Source organism: Mytilus edulis, chromosome 1 (genome assembly GCF_963676685.1).
Source record: "Mytilus edulis chromosome 1, xbMytEdul2.2, whole genome shotgun sequence".
Classification (NCBI taxonomy): Eukaryota; Metazoa; Mollusca; class Bivalvia; order Mytilida; family Mytilidae; genus Mytilus; species Mytilus edulis.
The window spans coordinates 92,169,748-92,188,453 of NC_092344.1; the positions used below are offsets into that span (position 1 = coordinate 92,169,748).

Consider the following 18,706-nt stretch of genomic DNA (forward strand, 5'->3'; position numbering starts at 1 on the left):
CAAACCTAGAACATAGGATTAAAATACAAGACTTCTATTATCTTTAAAACTACTATAGTTAAAGAAAATCTGAAAGGAACAGAACTGTTTGAGAATATTTAGATTTACCTATTGTCCATTAATAACTGGCCTGGCATAAAAGGTCATGTGAACTTTTGTCGCAACTTGGTGTCCAAACATTCATTGTCGCAAACAGTTTTAAAGGAATTTTTTGGAGTACCGGTATATCTCTGTTGAATTTTCACAATTTAGTGCTAGATCATAAAAAGATCAGACGTTCCAGTACATTGATTTCTTAATTTAAAGTTATCACTATTTTCCCTTTCCCTGATCTTGTCATCTTGCATGGTTTATACTATGTATGTGAAACATTAGATGGTTTATACTATGTATGTGAAACATTAGATGGTTTATACTATGTATGTGAAACATTAGATGGTTTATACTATGTATGTGTAACATTAGATGGTTTATACTATGTATGTGAAACATCAGATGGTTTATACTATGTATGTGAAACATCAGATGGTTTATACTATGTGAAACATTAGATGGTTTATACTATGTATATGAAACATTAGATGGTTTATACTATGTATGTGAAACATTAGATGGTTTATACTATGTATGTGAAACATTGGATGGTTTATACTATGTAAGTGAAACATTAGATGGTTTATACTATGTATGTGAAACATTAGATGGTTTTACAGGTATAATGATTATGAATCACTCATAGTAAAACACATGGTCACTGGTCAATAACAGGATGTTATTAAACATTTAATACTCAATCATTCACTCTATCATGCATGAATCCCTCCTAGTAAACACATGGTCACTGGTCAATAACAGGATGTTATTAAACATTAAATACTGAATCATTCACTCTATCATGCATAAAGATCCTGCTTTTATTTATTTGTTTTTTTTATTTGTAAGTAAAAGTACAGTTACCCCCAAGATGAATGTTATACTTGCAATTGAGCTTTGGATGAATCAATAATTATTTATATCTCAAAAGGAAAAAAACTATATCATTATTCATTAATAAATAATTTTGATAACATTTATAAATCTGTGGGGGTTAATCTTTTATGTGCTTGCTTATCAATTTAGTCAAATAATGATTTTTAATGCAGCAATTATTCTCCAAAATGAAGTGATCAATGTTTTGTTTACTTTGCACTTTCATGGATCATCCTATACTTAGCCTTATCTTTATTAACTTGGTGGGTAAAAGGAAAATATACTGATTGAATAGATAAGTAAACATGTTAACACTTATAGTATTTCATACTATAGAAAGAAAACCAAGGAGATATGGTACAATTATATATAAATAAAACAAATTAATACCTTAATGTAAGCTATAACAGGCCCCTGAATAGCAAAATATGAATATATATAGGATAGGCACATAAAAAAAAAAGAATGTGGCAGTATTTAAGATGTTTTGTTGTTGTTTGCTTAATGCCCAGTGGCAAATATCTCAAGCATTTTTTAGAATAAACTTGTTTTTAGAAGAAGATAAATATTTGTTTCATTGGATGACATGGCAATTTAATATTTTTTACAAAATCATCTTATTAGTATAAAGCTTTCAAGTTAATATTTTTAATTAACAAATAAAGATCCCTCTGAAAAACACAAAAATAATCTTTTATAACACAGCTATCTTGTGTTTTCATATAAGACTTGTTAACAATTCTGCACTGGTAAGTAATTTAATATCAGTACTGTCTTTTACCTATAGGACATAAACTACAGTATCAGGTATTGAATGACCAATCACATTATCATGCTATCTCCCGTAGTTTCAATAATAAGATATACATGATCCGTCCATTTACTCCATTATCAAGATATTTATATGGTCATTTACCTTATGAACTTTAGTGAGTAAACAAGATTTAGTAATTAATTTGGGATAATGAATTAAAGCATGAAATAATAATCTCCTGACCATACCAGTATATTACATTTATTTAGATCTGGTTACAGTAAATCACTTGGTCATGAAATTTTATATTCTTGTTGTTATTTTGTTTTTAAATGTTTTCTAAGTGTTGTGATTTTTATTTTATTTTCACTAAATCTGGCAAATTAAAGTCCCAATTCAGTTAATTTAACTTGATTTTGATATTTGTGTTTCACACTGAAGACTTGATGCTTAAATTCAAGACAAAAGAGACAAATATTTTTGACTTTAATTTTTTCTTCCTACGATATTTACTTTTTAGATGCAGATCTAGTGGGAGACATACTTGGCAAAGTAAAGAGTGGAACAAGTAAAAAATTACACCCCCACCCCACCCCTAATCTGTTTGTGTATTTTGACAACTGGTTCCCTATGCTCATGGTTATCTTTTAGATTTGGATGACTATATCTGAAAAAAAATTAACTCAGATTTTGTTACAACAAATAAATGAAAACACTACCGGCAATTAAGATTACGGGTACTTCATATGGATACAAAGGTTTCCTTTGGAACTTTTGATGCTTCTGTAGAAACCTCATCAATAACTGCTGACGTAGATAAATGTCTTGTGTTGCTATTATTTTCATAATTCATAGTACAAGTATAATCCATATGTTTAAGTTAGAATGGTATTACTTTGATATGTGAACTACCAAAACATACAGCCAATAAGCCATGACTGAAGGGCCAATCTCTGGAAAGGAGTAATGACAATGCCTATACAACTTGATACCAAATACCATTGACTTATAATATATGGTGGTTCCCTTTCCTTTACATGCATGCAATATTTGTCAATGGACATTAAGCAACCAACAATCTTTAAACAGACTTAAAACTAAAGTTTTAACACATTAAACTATACAACATTTTTAAAGTTCAAGAACCATGATTGGCAGGGCCATATTATTACCATGAAATGAGATGTGCAAAAACTAATTCAACTGCATACCAACTATCAGACATTTTGACTTGAAAATGTATGAAATATTTCCCACTGGACATTAAGCAATCCTGTAACATTACACAGACGTTTCTCTGTCAATAGACCACAACAGATGGGCGGTGGCCAAATAAACTCCATGGAAATGAGAAGAGCCAATGCTAATACAACTTCCTACCAAACATCATTGACCCTTACACTATCGATTCCCGTCTAAAACTGACCTAATCTCAAGCTACAAGTAATACACTGTGGACACCACTGGAAACAACACTAGTGATTCCCGTCTAAAACTGACCTAATCTCAAGCTACAAGTAATACACTATGGACACCACTGGAAACAACACTAGTGATTCCCGTCTAAAACTGGCCTAATCTCAAGCTACAAGTAATACACTGTGGATACCACTGGAAACAACACTAGTGATTCCCGTCTAAAACTGACCTAATCTCAAGCTACAAGTAATACACTGTGGACACCACTGGAAACAACACCATCTAAAACTGACCTAATCTCAAGCTACAAGTAATACACTGTGGACACCACTGGAAACAACACCATCTAAAACTGACCTAATCTCAAGCTACAAGTAATACAATGTGGACACCACTGGAAACAACACCGTCTAAAACTGACCTAATCTCAAGCTACAAGTAATACACTGTGGACACCACTGGAAACAACACCATCTAAAACTGACCTAATCTCAAGCTACAAGTAATACACTGTGGACACCACTGGAAACAACACCATCTAAAACTGACCTAATCTCAAGTTACAAGTAATACAATGTGGACACCACTGGAAACAACACCATCTAAAACTGACCTAATCTCAAGCTACAAGTAATACAATGTGGACACCACTGGAAACAACACCGTCTAAAACTGACCTAATCTCAAGCTACAAGTAATACACTGTGGACACCACTGGAAACAACACCATCTAAAACTGACCTAATCTCAAGCTACAAGTAATACACTGTGGACACCACTGGAAACAACACCATCTAAAACTGACCTAATCTCAAGCTACAAGTAATACAATGTGGACACCACTGGAAACAACACCGTCTAAAACTGACCTAATCTCAAGCTACAAGTAATACACTGTGGACACCACTGGAAACAACACCATCTAAAACTGACCTAATCTCAAGCTACAAGTAATACACTGTGGACACCACTGGAAACAACACCATCTAAAACTGACCTAATCTCAAGTTACAAGTAATACAATGTGGACACCACTGGAAACAACACCCAAGTCTAGCTTTCTCGCCTTGTTAAGGCACAACAGAAATGGAAATTCACATCCTTATTTTAATGTTGCTTATACAGCTGGTTAAATTTATATACCTTTGAAAAAAAACTTTCTAAAAGGTAATCAGCTTATAGTAATAAGATCTTTGAAGATCATCTTTATTTTTGATAATTTTATTCATAATAGTTTAATACAGATCTGAGCATGTACTGCTTTTCATTTATTAACACTTATTGTTCTACATTCTGTTGATAGTTATAGTTTGACATTGCACAAGTTCACACTCTTCTTGGAAAGCATTTATCTTGTATTTACCCTAAATCTGTAGATGTACTGACTGACATTTTAACCAATGAGAACATGTTTTTAATAGTCGAAATTGGGCTTAGAACTTGATATCAGTTGGGCTCAGTGCTCTTAGGTCAGAACATGTATATTTTGTCTTTTGGTAAAAAAAATTATGTACTTAGTACCACCATCAGAAGACTAGAGCCCTTTCCAACTGATTTTTAGTTTTTCTTATGTTTTTATGCTGTTACACCACTGTCCATGTTATTTGAAAAATTGAGTACTCACACCCGTTACTTTCTGTATGTGGCATTGTGCTTGTCCCAAGCGAGAAACTTATTAGTAAGTGGTGATTATATATACCAGGCTTTGGGTTTCTCTTTTGAATTGTTACACATTTTGCCTTGCCTGGATCTTTTATAGCTTACTATACACTAAAGCAGCCTGTACAGTTAGCCACTAATCTGATGCCCCAGTCTAGTAAATATTGTTTCTGTCATGACAATTTTCAAAATTTTATATAGTCGTATAGGCACATATTTTGATATTTAGTTTTCAGACCAGTAGATGTAGTTTTCTATACAGACTGCTAAAGGTTTTGCTTATTGTGAAGGCAATGACTTGGAATAGTTCACATCTTTATCCTATGTTGTTTTTTTTATGGATATTTGTCTTATTGGCAATCCTACCATATTTCCTCGTTTATTCATGTTTTCCAAACTACAGTCACCCTTACTATGATGCAATTATAATGCTTTCATCCTTTATTGATATTTGGCAACATTTACTTCTTTATTGATATTTGGCAACATTAACTTCAGGTCATTGACGAAACATTGAAATGGAGGAGTTTGAAAAATCAAGGAAAATGTTAAGATTTTCAGGTTAGTCATTTCTCTATGTTTTGTCTATTGACATGATGTTATGTTTGAAAATTTTGATAATTGGCAAAATTTACACCATGTCACAGACAAACAATGGTTTTACATTCAAAGATGTACAGAGGTACAATGTCCTGTCCATGTACCATCTATGACATATTTTGCATTCTTTTATTTGTAATTTGGATATGAAGTTGGGGACAAAATCCGGCTATAAACAGTAGATGCATAAGAACAACACAAATTATTATAGACTGAATTGTTTATTTTTTGGTTTGGATTTGCAATTAAATAACAAAAATACATACAGAACTTGTAACATCAGACAAAGATAAATGCCTGATAGTAGTTCTTATACATTTTTTGTACCACTGATAATAAAATATATCATTTCATGAAATCCTAAAATTCCTACAAGAGACAGAAATATTTTTCTTTACCGAATATTGAAAGAGGTTTGAGCTATGACGAAGATTCCAAATGGCTAAGGAATACTATTGGCTGTAGATAGATAATATGTTTTGGCTTTCAAGTTATGTCTTATCCAATAAACAGTTAAATTAAATTGTGTCATAGAATTTGAACAAAGATTCTATGCAGATTTGAGTATCAGCATATATATATATACAATTCTACAAAAGAACTTCCATTAACTTTCAAGACAAGCACTAATTATGAATAAATTTATACATCTTAATTTGCTTGAAAACAATTCAAAGTTACTTCATGCCATAAAGAAAAAAATAATGGAGACTTATATAATTTTGATTAACACTGGATTGTAGCAACATTTTATACTTCTTCCTGGTCTTAGGTCATTCAGATTAAACATTCCTGAACAGTCATGTTATTTTTTTAATTTGCAATTCTGAATTATGCTTTTAAATGTGTTGCTATTTGTTTGTAAAATATAAATTAGAATATTCTGAATGTTGAGAACAGCTTGGAGGGAAAAAAGCCAAACAGTAAATGCATTATGCAACTAAACATAACATGCAAATAAGTATAGACATAACAAATATCAAACCAAAAACTAGATATTACACATACAAACAAGCATTTTCAAATTATTATTTTACCTATTATGGTACATTTACACACATAAATTTTCTTTCTATATATAGGTATAAAATGTTTATAATAGTGTATTCTTATAGCACTAATATGTATTATTAATGTGCAATTACACAAAATGTATAAATTTGGTAAAAGCAAATAATTGCAAAGCAGTTAGTTATCATAGAAATCCAACAATTCAAGTGAAAACATTCTGAATTCATATATATCAACACAATGCCCTATCATAAGAACTTTTGGTCAGTTTTGAGTGATTTGATAAGTTAAATAAGGACAAGTGTCCTACATTGTACATACAAAGTATCTAAAAGAATCGGATATTTAAAATCCCTTAATTTTACAAGTAGTTATACATATAACCTTAAATAAGGAGTAAAACTAACATTATTTTATACATCAGCGATTTACAAGGCAACATCATGCTTTCAATCATTTTCACTAAAATTATCTTTGACAATTATATACCAGTAGTTTGTTTTTAAAATTCAAGAATCAGTTTTCACTTATCATGATGGATTCACTAGATTCTATGTGTACCCTGTATGTTCAAAACACTATTCCATGTTTAGACATTTTGGAAGTTATTATTACTAATACTGCTAAATGAGTTTACTGTTGATGTGTAAATGTGCATTCTTAGGCTGGTGTTAGAATCTATGTTACAAATACGGATACAAAAAAATATCAACCTTTGAAAAAAACTAAATGGCTTTCAATGATGGGTGATAACATTTATCAGTATGATGTTTTCAATTTCTAAAAGATAGGAAACCTCAGATGTTTTCATACAAGTGCTTTTATCCCCTTTAAGAAACATGCAACAGCCCTTGTTTGGTTATGGGGAAACCCTACAAAATCAATCAAATGAAAAAAGATGGCACAATACTATTCATCTATGGAAGTTTACATTCAAGTTTATTTTGTTTTTGTTAAGAGTTGCGGATTATATAACATGTTTTGGACTAAGGTCAATGACACACAAAATGGATCGTGACATATATGTCATCTCTGGAAGGCAAAATGACACATGAAATTACAGCCATGCTTTTACATTTTGTACTCTTAATTTGTGGTAGGTTACCCAAATTTTTTTAATTTTTTTTGCTCAATTATTTTGGATTTGTATTTTGTTTTTGTACATAAAATTTGTTCATATCTAGAATATATTCATATTTTATCTTTCAAAATAAGAAAAAAAATCATCAATAAGAATTCCAAATTCCAGAGTATGCAAGCATAATGTATGATAAAGGTTAACAAATCCTTCATTGTGACATAGATTCTATCCACCCATTGATCTAATGAGTACAAGAGTTCTGAGTATCAGAGCTATAATTAACATAGATATACAAACAAATGTCAATCATCTGAACCATACAATTATATACACACATTATTACACACATATACATGTATTGTATATATGTCATATGAATAATTAATAAAGACTAGTTCTAACTTCTGAAATCACTAGACATATACATGTAATGTAATTAGATAGACAAATCTTAACAAAATATAAACAAACTCTACATAGTAAAAACTGTAAACATCATATACATTTCTACGCTCATGTAAACTAAAAATAAAATAATATCTTTAAATAGTCAACAAAATGGAGTTTTTTTATCCTCCACTAGAAGTAAAAGTATGTAGTGATAAATAATCACTATTTCACAATGAAACATGAAATAGAATCAATTAGTTGATCAATTTTGAAAATTGCCAAGAACTAAGATTATGAATACATATATATGACCCTAGATGAACTATTCAATCAGCACTGATGTTTGCCGTCTTTTACTGACAAAAGAAAAATATGAATTTAAACTACTTGATATAAACATTAGCTGACAATTCACTAAAACGGATGTCATACAAATACCTAGAAATACTTGATAACTAGCCACAATGATACCATACCATACATAATTCCTGTTTTGCTTTAAAAAATTGAAATTCTTTTGAGATTTTCCTGTCAGTTAAAACCAACTGTATTTATACATGTAGCAAGTCCTTCTTGCCACGTTCAAGGCTATACACATAAAACAAATATCTGTAAACCATTCACTAATACAAATCAGACATGGAACTACACATGAACATCATTTTCTTTTGTAAAGCAGCAGCTGTATAAAGCCTAAAATTTGTCTGTAATCATTCCTGGCTATCAGCATCCTACGAGGTTTTATATAATGCTGTTGGCAGTAACATCACAGAACGTTCTACTGCTCCAGATGATATAACATACACACAACCTAACATTGATCACTCAATATTGCACATGTGGGGGTAAAAACTGGATGAGATCTAAACAGATATTAATGATAAATGTTTGTTCATTCCCTCTCCAGCATGACTTGTGTAATTTGTAATGACCCACATGACACCTCTCCATTGTTAAATGAACTCTTAAAAATCAGCAAACTCTTTTGCACATTTTTCTGTAGATGAAATCCTGAGTGGTTCTTCTTCATAGTCATCAAAATTACTGGCATCTCCCGGTCCTTTGCATTTAGGTATAAATGGAGCATCAACCTGCAGAAGTACATACAAAAGTTATATATAGAGGTCTATTAAAGCTTGTGCGGCTCTAAAAAGTCCATAATGTCTCAATGTTAATGGATGTTACTGTGGATGTGGAATTATCTTTTTACAAAAGAAGCGTTCAAGATTGGCTAAATGTCATGCATAAAATTTATTTTGGAGTGATTCAAATGTGTTCCAGTGTCCTCCAATTACCAGTACTATCCATCCTGAGCAATCAACACATATAAGTCCTCTGTGGAGTGTAGTTCAGTTGCCTTAATCAGGACAGAATTTCACATAAGGATTTATGACTTATGACTTACTATAAGTATATTTTTTTTAGGTTTGCAGTTTTGACTTGTAATGACTGATAGTAACTTTTTTAACAGCAAGTCTGGATATAAGGCTTTCATGTGTACAATGTGGGTCAATATCATCAAATTATTGCACATCTTACTATGAAAGATGTGCACAGTGACAAATTATCATTTCTCTAATACTAGTAGTTGCTTATATCTTCTGTAGTTTAAACTCAATATATTCTACCTAAGGAATGCACAACAACTTAATAGCATTATTTAGAGCTGGACCTTAACTCAAAGCTTAAATAAACAAAATTATTTTTATATCTATGGCTGTCACATCACGTGTGTCACATAGACGTTTTTCTCTTTATGATTTCATTAATATTCAAAATGTGGGCACTGAACAGTTTTACACTCTCATGAAATTTCTAAGATCAGGACCTAAACCCAACACTGAAGTGGTACAGATGGCTCAATGAATAAATGTGTACAGCTTCCCTTTATAAATAAACTAAACAATTCTTTTTCCTTTATCATATCTGACAGTGAAAACACTAACATAATGTGTAGAACTTTATTGTGAAAGTACTGTTATTTTAAGTCTAAGAGTTTCTTATTTTTGTTTTTGTCATTTTTGTTTTTGTCATGGAAATAGGAGTGAAAAGTCTGAAAGAACTCTCCAAAACCCATCAACAATATAAAATTGACATTAACCAATGAACATACTCCTACATTGTAAAACTCCTCTCAATATTTTTAAGACCATCATGTTTCCCACTTTCAATATTTCAATAACATGCAATTAATCTTATATAAAAGGAAGAAGTAATTTCTAAATTACTACTTCAGATGGATCCAAGAAAAAGAATCACATTATCCCAGATTTAATTTTAATCATACTGCTGAGAATAACAATCAAATCAGAACAACATCATTATCAATTATGTAAACAAGATAATGTCTGGCAGATTTCCATCTTTCCTGACATAAAACAGAATATAGGTTTTTTTCATGTGTGCAGTCATCAGGCCAGTACTAGCTTTAGATGTTAAATTTAACTGCAGTTATATTGATCCAAGTTTGAATAGTGAAAGTTCAGGGTCTGTTATTGGATTTTTAAAGTGAAAGTTCCTCCTTAATATAGTCAAAGGTCCTGAATAAAGCATTAGTGTGAAGAATGGGATCTCATTGACTTTGGTAACTTTTGTAAATCAAAGGTCCCCCTAAGATCCACACAATTTAATCACATCAATCTTTTATCTCAAATTTATAAGCTACTCTAATAATATAATAATTCAGCCTTCACGATAAACTTTTGAGACCACAAGCCAGAAGCTCATTTTTTGAAAAATTTAGTTGTAATTCTGTTGGCTTTTAGAGAAGAATTTTACAAGTCTGAAAGCAACTGTACAAGCCAATGCTGTAGGACTTGTGGTTAACGTGATGACAGCTCTATAAAGAGAACATGTATCAGATACAGTTATGTTTCTTTAAAAGTTGTCTATATTCAGATCACTACATTACCTTTCTTTGATATATTGCTATCCAGTCTGTAGACTGAAACCACTTGTGGTTTTTGATATCATTTACACCATTTTTCAGATTTCCAAAACGTTTAGTCAAATCTACTTGTAGTAATGACCTCAATAGATCTTTTAAATCTGAACTAAAGTGGGATGGAAATCGAACCTGAAAACAAACAAATTCAAATTTAGTTTTATGAAATTTCATTCAACATGGCACAACAATAACAACACATGACCATGGAGAAAGACTATTTTAACTTAAGTCACAGTCAAATGTAACCGTATTGCTAGAATAGATTTTCTTACATATCAAAATCTAATATCTCAATTGTAATGGCCTAAGTATATATAGTAGTATATATGTTACAGGGAATTTGTAAAATCAAGGATATTATAAAATCACTAATCAGTTCAGTGATTTTAGAAATTCCCTGAAACATATACATATACACTAAAGAAATCAAAGGGCCATCTGGCATAGTCATCTGGAATTATCCAGCTAGCTTTAAGTTTAATTTGCTTCCCAATTTAATTAGATATTTTTACTGTTAAACAACTTATGATAATGCAAAAGTAATGACTAAGGAACATGCTATAAAAAATGTGTTTAATATTGCTCAATTTGTCCTCAAACCTTGATTAACCTTTAGATTTACTATATTTTTTAACTATACTTAATTTTCAAACATATTTCTGGAATTGAGAAAAAAAATGACATTCCATTGGGGTCAAAGGCTTTATAAAAATAATCATAATGTACATGTTTTTGAGATACCTGCCTATTGTAATCAGTTTTGTAGTGCCAACATGAATAGATAACTTGGCAGAATTTTAAAATAATCAATCAAAATAAAATAAAGAGAAAATTTACTTCCTTATGTTTCAAATAATTTAACGAATTAAAATCTTTGTTTTTTTTTATCAATTAGGCCACACCAATTTGATTCCTTGTTCGACGGACCCGCCCGCACCTATTTTTTTCAAAACAGAATATTTTTATTTTTTTTATATTCCCGCTTCCCGCATCCGGAAATGTAATCATGTCCATTTCCCGCACCGTTTTTTTTTGGTAAATATTATAAAAAGATATCAACATTTGTTTTTAAAATCACAGTCTAACCTGTATATAACGATTTTAAACATAAAAGCACCCCACCACACTGTGTAAATATCTGTAAGAATATTTGTTTTAGCATGAAACCTATTTATCAAAAGTGAGAGTGCTCCGATGTAAATAGCGGGAATACCTGTAAAGAACAAAAAATTGGTTTCTTTCCCCCTTACTTATATTCCCCATCAAAACATGTTCGTTGCTAGAATAAAGTACAAAGAATTTCTGAAGGATTTGCCTTCAACTGCAATTATATTGTATGCTGGCGAAACAAACTATCCATAGCCGCTGCATGTTTATGCACCTGTCCTGATTGATTCAGGGGCCTGTCGTTCAGCAGTTATCATTTGTTGATGTGGTTCATTGGTATTTTTCGGTTCGGATATATAAATTAGATCGTTGGTTTTCCTGTTCGAAATGTGTACGCTAATAATTTTGGGGTCCTTTTTAGCTTGCTGTTTGGTCTGTATCAAAGCCCTGTGTAAAAGGCCGTACTTTGACCTGTGTTTGTTATTATCAGGTTGAGAACAACCCTCCCTCAGACAAGGGGTCATTTTACTGATGTAGAAAAGAAAATAGAAATACCAAGCATTTGTATAGTTCTTCTATACAAAACCTTTGAAAACTTAGAATTTTGTACTCAAAAAGAGGAAAGTTACATCATATGTTAAACAACTTTTTCTAAAAGAGGGGTCCACTTATTTTTAATAATATTAAACTGTTAAAGTAAATGTGTTAACATGGTTAAAATCCAGGAATATTACAAAAATTCTTGGACATGTTTTGACCATTTTAATACCAGATAGATATATAGTTCTTTGAGAAAATATGATCCCTTTTGTACAAACAAATATATTATATTTTATATTGATCCCTCATAAAACATGTAAAAGGGATATTTATAACATTAAGGGGTTGCCCCAAAACTGATTATGACTTGGATTGAGAATTGTCTCATTGTCAGTTACACATACATAGACCAGATTTAATTATTTCTTGGTGAACAGGGAAAAAATACTTCAGAAATTAAAGAAATGTCAAAGTACAAGTGATAAATCAAGTTTTAATATTGTCAAAACCTACTATTTTATGTTTACAAAAAAAATTATAATCGCTCGCCTTTACTTTTCAAGCTTCGCCTCAAAAATTTTCAAATCAAATATCTTTTTATTAAAATTTTCAAATCGCTCGCTCGCCCCAAATTTTGGAGTCCAAAAATCCGTAGAACAAGAAATTAAATTGGTGTGGCCTTACAAATAATTGAAATTTTACAAAAAAATAAATTGTTTTGCTAACTATGCTCTTCTGTCTTGTTTTATTGGCTGCCAATTTATTGTTAATTTCCTAGCTAATTAGTGAATATGACATTTCTGATCAAATCTCCTGAGCTTGTAAGTTGTCATGACAACAAGATAATTGGAAATACAAAATTAATATACATAAGGGATTTACCTGATCTAATAATCTACATAAATCTCTGTCATTCTCAATTTCACATAATATCTTATTATTAAACGCAGAAAAAACTGCAACAATTAATGTGTTACTGATACCTATTTATCAAATTTTCTTAAGATCTTGTTCAAAGATCAAAATTGTTAAAGCTAACTCAACAGACAGATGAAAATCATTGAACTATTTCCAGTAGAAGTTTTCAACCAGGTGCTCTGCAGGGCGCAGCTTTATACGACCGCAGAGGTCGAACCCTGAACAGTTGGGGCAAGTATGGACAAAACATTCAAAAGTGATACAGCTCTGAATTTGGATTGTGATCAAATTTTTGACATTACATGGTTTTTTTTACACAAAACAAATGTCAAGATTTACAAATCAATTAAAGATTTCTTCTTATTTAAATCTAAAATTAAATAGTTGACACAGCATAGGTTTCTGACACAGAATGAATGTGGTCTAATGAACTTAAAAGTTTTTTTTTGCCTTTGAGCAATTCACTATGCTGTTGAATATTAATCCTCTCAAAAAAATGTTTGAAGAAATTTTCTTTTTATTTATGAAATCTGAAATGAGAAAAATTTAACCCCCCCCCCCTTTTTTCACATCCCCGTTTCCCTTTTTCCAAAACTGATATCAATTCAAATTTCTAATGGAGTTTGCAACAATAACTACTCTTTTAAATACATCATAAAATATTAAAATGTAAAATAAAGTGCTTGTTATCACTGAATGGTAAAGATTGGTTGGTATATAAAGTGAATATACATTGTTTATTGTATAAAACAATAAAAAAAACTTCATCAGCAACATTTTATATTGGCAAATTTCCAATGAAGTTATTTACATAAAGTTATTGGCAAATAAAAATAGAAAATGACATCATAGTCATGTCTGGCAAATTTCCAACATACATTATCTAAAACATTTTAGATAAGATAAGGAAAAAAAGCTTCATCAGCAACATTTTATATTGGCAAATTTCCAATGAAGTTATTTACATAAAGTTATTGGCAAATAAAAATAGAAAATGACATCATAGTCATGTCTGGCAAATTTCCAACATATATTATCAACTACTATTCTATACAAAGAAAGATAACTCCAATTGAAAATTAATTGCTATTGCACAATATTGTGCAATTAGATATTTCTTGCTATTGTGCAATACTGTGCAATTGAAAATTTCTTGCTATTGCACAATACTTGATATGGAATCCTGATTTGGACCAACTTGAAAACTGGGCCCATAATCAAAAATCAAAGTACATATTTAGATAAAGCATATCAAATAAGCCCAAGAATTTAATTTTTGTTAAAATCAAACTTAGTTTAATTTGGACCCTTTGGACCTTAATGTAGACCAATTTGAAAACTGGACCAAAAATTAAGAATCTACATACACAGTTAGATTTGGCATATCAAAGAACCCATTTATTCAATTTTTGAAGAAATCAAACAAAGTTTAATTTTGGACCCCCATTTGGACCAACTTGAAAACTAGGCCAATAATTAAAAATCTAAGTACATTTTTAAATTCAGCATATCAAAGAACCCCAAGGATTCAATTTTTGTTAAAATCAAACTAAGTTTAATTTTGGACCCTTTGGACCTTAATGTAGACCAATTTGAAAACGGGACCAAAAATTAAGAATCTACATACATAGTTAGATTCGGCATATCAAAGAACCCCAATTATTCAATTTTTGATGAAATCACACAAAGTTCAATTTTGGACCCTTTGGGCCCTTTATTCCTAAACTGTTAGGACCAAAACTCCCAAAATCAAACCCAACCTTCCTTTTATGGTCATAAACCTTGTATTTAAATTTCATAGATTTCTATTTACTTATACTAAAGTTATGGTGCAAAAACCAAAAATAATGCTTAATAGGGCCCCTTTTTGGCCCCTAATTCATAAACTGTTGTGACCTCAACTCCAAAAATCAATCCCAACCTTCCTTTTGTGGTCATAAACCTTGTGCTAAAATTTCATTGATTTCTATTTACTTATACTAAAGTTATTGTGCGAAAACCAAGAATAATGCTTATTTGGGCCCTTTTTTGGCCCTTAATTCCTAAACTGTTGGAACCAAAACTCCCAAAATCAATCCCAACCTTCCTTTTGTGGTCATAAACCTTGTGTCAAAATTTCATAGATTTCTATTCACTTAAACTAAAGTTATAGTGCGAAAACCAAGAAAATGCTTATTTGGGCCCTTTTTGGCCCCTAATTCCTAAAATGTTGGGACCAAAACTCCCAAAATCAATACCAACCTTCCTTTTGTGGTCATAAACCTTGTGTTAAAATTTCATAGATTTCCATTCACTTTTACTAAAGTTAGAGTGCGAAAACTAAAAGTATTCGGACGCCGGACGACGACGACGACGACGACGCCGACGCCAACGTGATAGCAATATACGACGAAAAATTTTTCAAATTTTGCGGTCGTATAAAAATAACTTGAGAAAAATATCAACCGAGATTATTCTTTGACAGCATTAGGCTGGCTCCCAGACTAAAAATTAACTTCAACAAGATCTTCAACAGTAAATAATGGAAAAGAAAACAGTAAATCTTTTTATAAATAAATAAACATCTAAATCAATGATTTTGGAACTAATAAAACAATGTTGAATACTGTTATCAGATAATCACAAACTGTCAGAAAATGACAAATCAATGTCTAAATATAGAAAGCTAATCTAAATGTATGTAAATGAAGATATGACAATATCTTATTCCAATGATTTATTGACATAGACCAACCATAACTTTCTATAACAAAATTCATAAATCAATACATCCTTTCCATTTATGTAAGCTCACTTTATTTATAAGTAAATTTTTATTTCCAACTGAAATATTTATTATCTTGAACTTAGAATCCTAGATGCATGTTCCAGATGACTGATTGCCATAAACCTAACTTTTATAGAGGAAGTTTATAGATGTTATTTGAAGACAGTTTCAATTTAATTATTTTGTTCTGAATGACAGGTCGTTGTACTGTACTTAAAACAAGATTAAATTACACCAAAAGAAAACGGTTAAAATTCTTGTGGCGGTTGTAAAATAGATAATAAAAGTACATTCTGTTCTGCCTTTGGTACATATATACTGTGTATTGCCTCAATGAAGTAATAAAATATAGTTCCCTTCTCTTCAACAAAGAAATTGCATTCAATTACAAAAACACTACCACTTCAGTTATGCATTATGAAATTGGCCACTTGTGAGGGGAATAAAGTATTTACATGACAATAATCAATGGAAGTTTCACTATTTTCTGTAATTGTGCTTTAAAATTAATATACAAAAGTTTCTTGTATTTACCTTTCCGGAGACAATTTTCTCATAGATTTGGATGGGTTGATCTGCGAAAAATGGTGGATAACCTGCTGCCATTTCATAGACTAGAACTCCTAATGCCCACCAATCTACTGCTTTGTTGTAACCCTAAAATATATAATACAAGAAATATACTGTCACTAGAACTCCTAATGCCCACCAATCTACTGCTTTGTTGTAACCCTAAAATATATAATACAAGAAATATACTCTCACTAGAACTCCTAATGCCCACCAATCTACTGCTTTGTTGTAACCCTAAAATATATAATACAAGAAATATACTCTCACTAGAACTCCTAATGCCCACCAAACTACTGCTTTGTTATAACTCTAACATATACAAACATATAACTTTCCATTGTTTTAAAACTAATTTCCAATTCTATAGAATTCCTGAAAACATAAATCATTACATCTGTCATCAATAATAATGAATTTCCAATTTATCACTTCAGTACTTCTGTTTAGTTTTATTTAAACTAAGTACTATGTATTTTAACTGATATGACTGTTTCTTTCAGAGAAAGTTTTTGACACCTTCAATTTTAGGTGCAACTAGACTGAAGCATACCTTATAAACAGCACAGAGAAATAGGAAACAAAGTGTCATTATGAATGCAGCACATAAATTTGTGTCTGTAAACCTATATGATACCACTGTACATTATATAGTTTATTTGAAAATCAAAATCCTGTCAACATCCATATCTTCAGTATATGTACCACAAAATTTAAATTGTTTATTAGACAAACCATATACCTATTCCGGTATATACTTTTGTGTCTGAAGCATAAACATAGATGATTTTCAAATTCAATTTACCTTGCTAAGAATAATTTCAGGTGCCAGATATTCTGGAGTACCACATAATGTCCATGTTCTTCCCTTTACTCTCTTTGCAAAGCCAAAATCTGTCACCTGTTTAAAAGAAACAACAAGTATGTAACAGTTTATCAAAATCTTTTAGTAATTTTATAATTATTTCAAGAACAAGTTCTCAACTAGGAATGCTGTTTAAAATGCGTTATTTTCTATTGCAGACTTAGTACTAAAACAGCTCCTTGGAAGGACAAATTATTTTCTAGGCATGGCAGAAGCAAGGTGCATTGTGCATATTATGACAACTAATTTGACTTCCAAGGTGCTTTACATAAATGGTTAAATAGAGGATTGCAAAATAAAGTATATCCGGTTTTTGTAACAGTATAACAGGGCATTTATAATAGTTAACCGTTTTAATTGTACTGAAAACAGCTTGGTTAAATTTGCACATTTTCATGTTGTATCGACCAAACACTAGACCGTATATATATTCTAATTTATTTAACTTTTAGGTGGAAATGTGTTCACAAACTGTATAATGTATAACACATTTAAGCAGCAATAAATATAGAATATGCAATGAAATTTAAGTGGGATTTACATTTTTAAGCTGCTGTGAACATAGCCAAAATAAAACATGAGCCCCAAAAAAAACCTAGCATATGGCTGATGGTTATGAAATAAGGTAGAGAGTTGCTTTTTTTGTCAAAAAATGTTAACTGGAAAATAAATTAGTAATTTTAAAACATATTTTATTATGAAATATATTTGTCTAGAAAGAAATTTTATACCAGAAAACCAAACAACTATTGAAAGCTCTTTAAACAACCATTTTTTTTAAATTTTACAACAAATTTACATTATCTAGTGACCAAGGTCTGGCATATGCATATCGCTTTGACAATTGACTCAATGAGTAAGAAGTAAGTCTACAATACAAATTAGGCACCACATAATTCATAGTGATTAAAAGATAATTTAGACCCTGCTTGACATGTATTGTATCAATCGTACAATTGAAGATACCTAACTTATTCTACATCATACAGGGCTCAAGGTATTATTGGTAACATTCAGGACCTTGTCAGATTAGAGGTTAACTTATGGATATCTCAAAAACATTTTTAATCCAAATTTACAGGCTATGTCATTCCTTTGCATTAGTTTTT

General features: G+C 30.8%; 1 protein-coding gene across 16 annotated transcripts in view; it reads right to left on the reverse strand.

The window, feature by feature from the left end:
- Positions 1–5,603: 5,603 nt before the first annotated feature.
- LOC139495235 (cAMP-dependent protein kinase catalytic subunit alpha) overlaps positions 5,604–18,706 on the reverse strand; it is a 93,590-nt gene continuing 80,487 nt past the window's right edge. For all 16 annotated transcript variants that reach the window (XM_071283528.1, XM_071283506.1, XM_071283545.1 and 13 more), the window contains 4 exons: positions 17,538–17,633; positions 16,697–16,819; positions 10,795–10,959; positions 5,604–8,974 (listed from right to left, as the gene is read on the reverse strand). In XM_071283528.1, the coding sequence (XP_071139629.1) occupies positions 8,849–8,974; positions 10,795–10,959; positions 16,697–16,819; positions 17,538–17,633 (510 nt within the window). In that variant the 3' untranslated portion in view covers positions 5,604–8,848. The remainder of the gene's footprint in view (positions 8,975–10,794; positions 10,960–16,696; positions 16,820–17,537; positions 17,634–18,706) is intronic.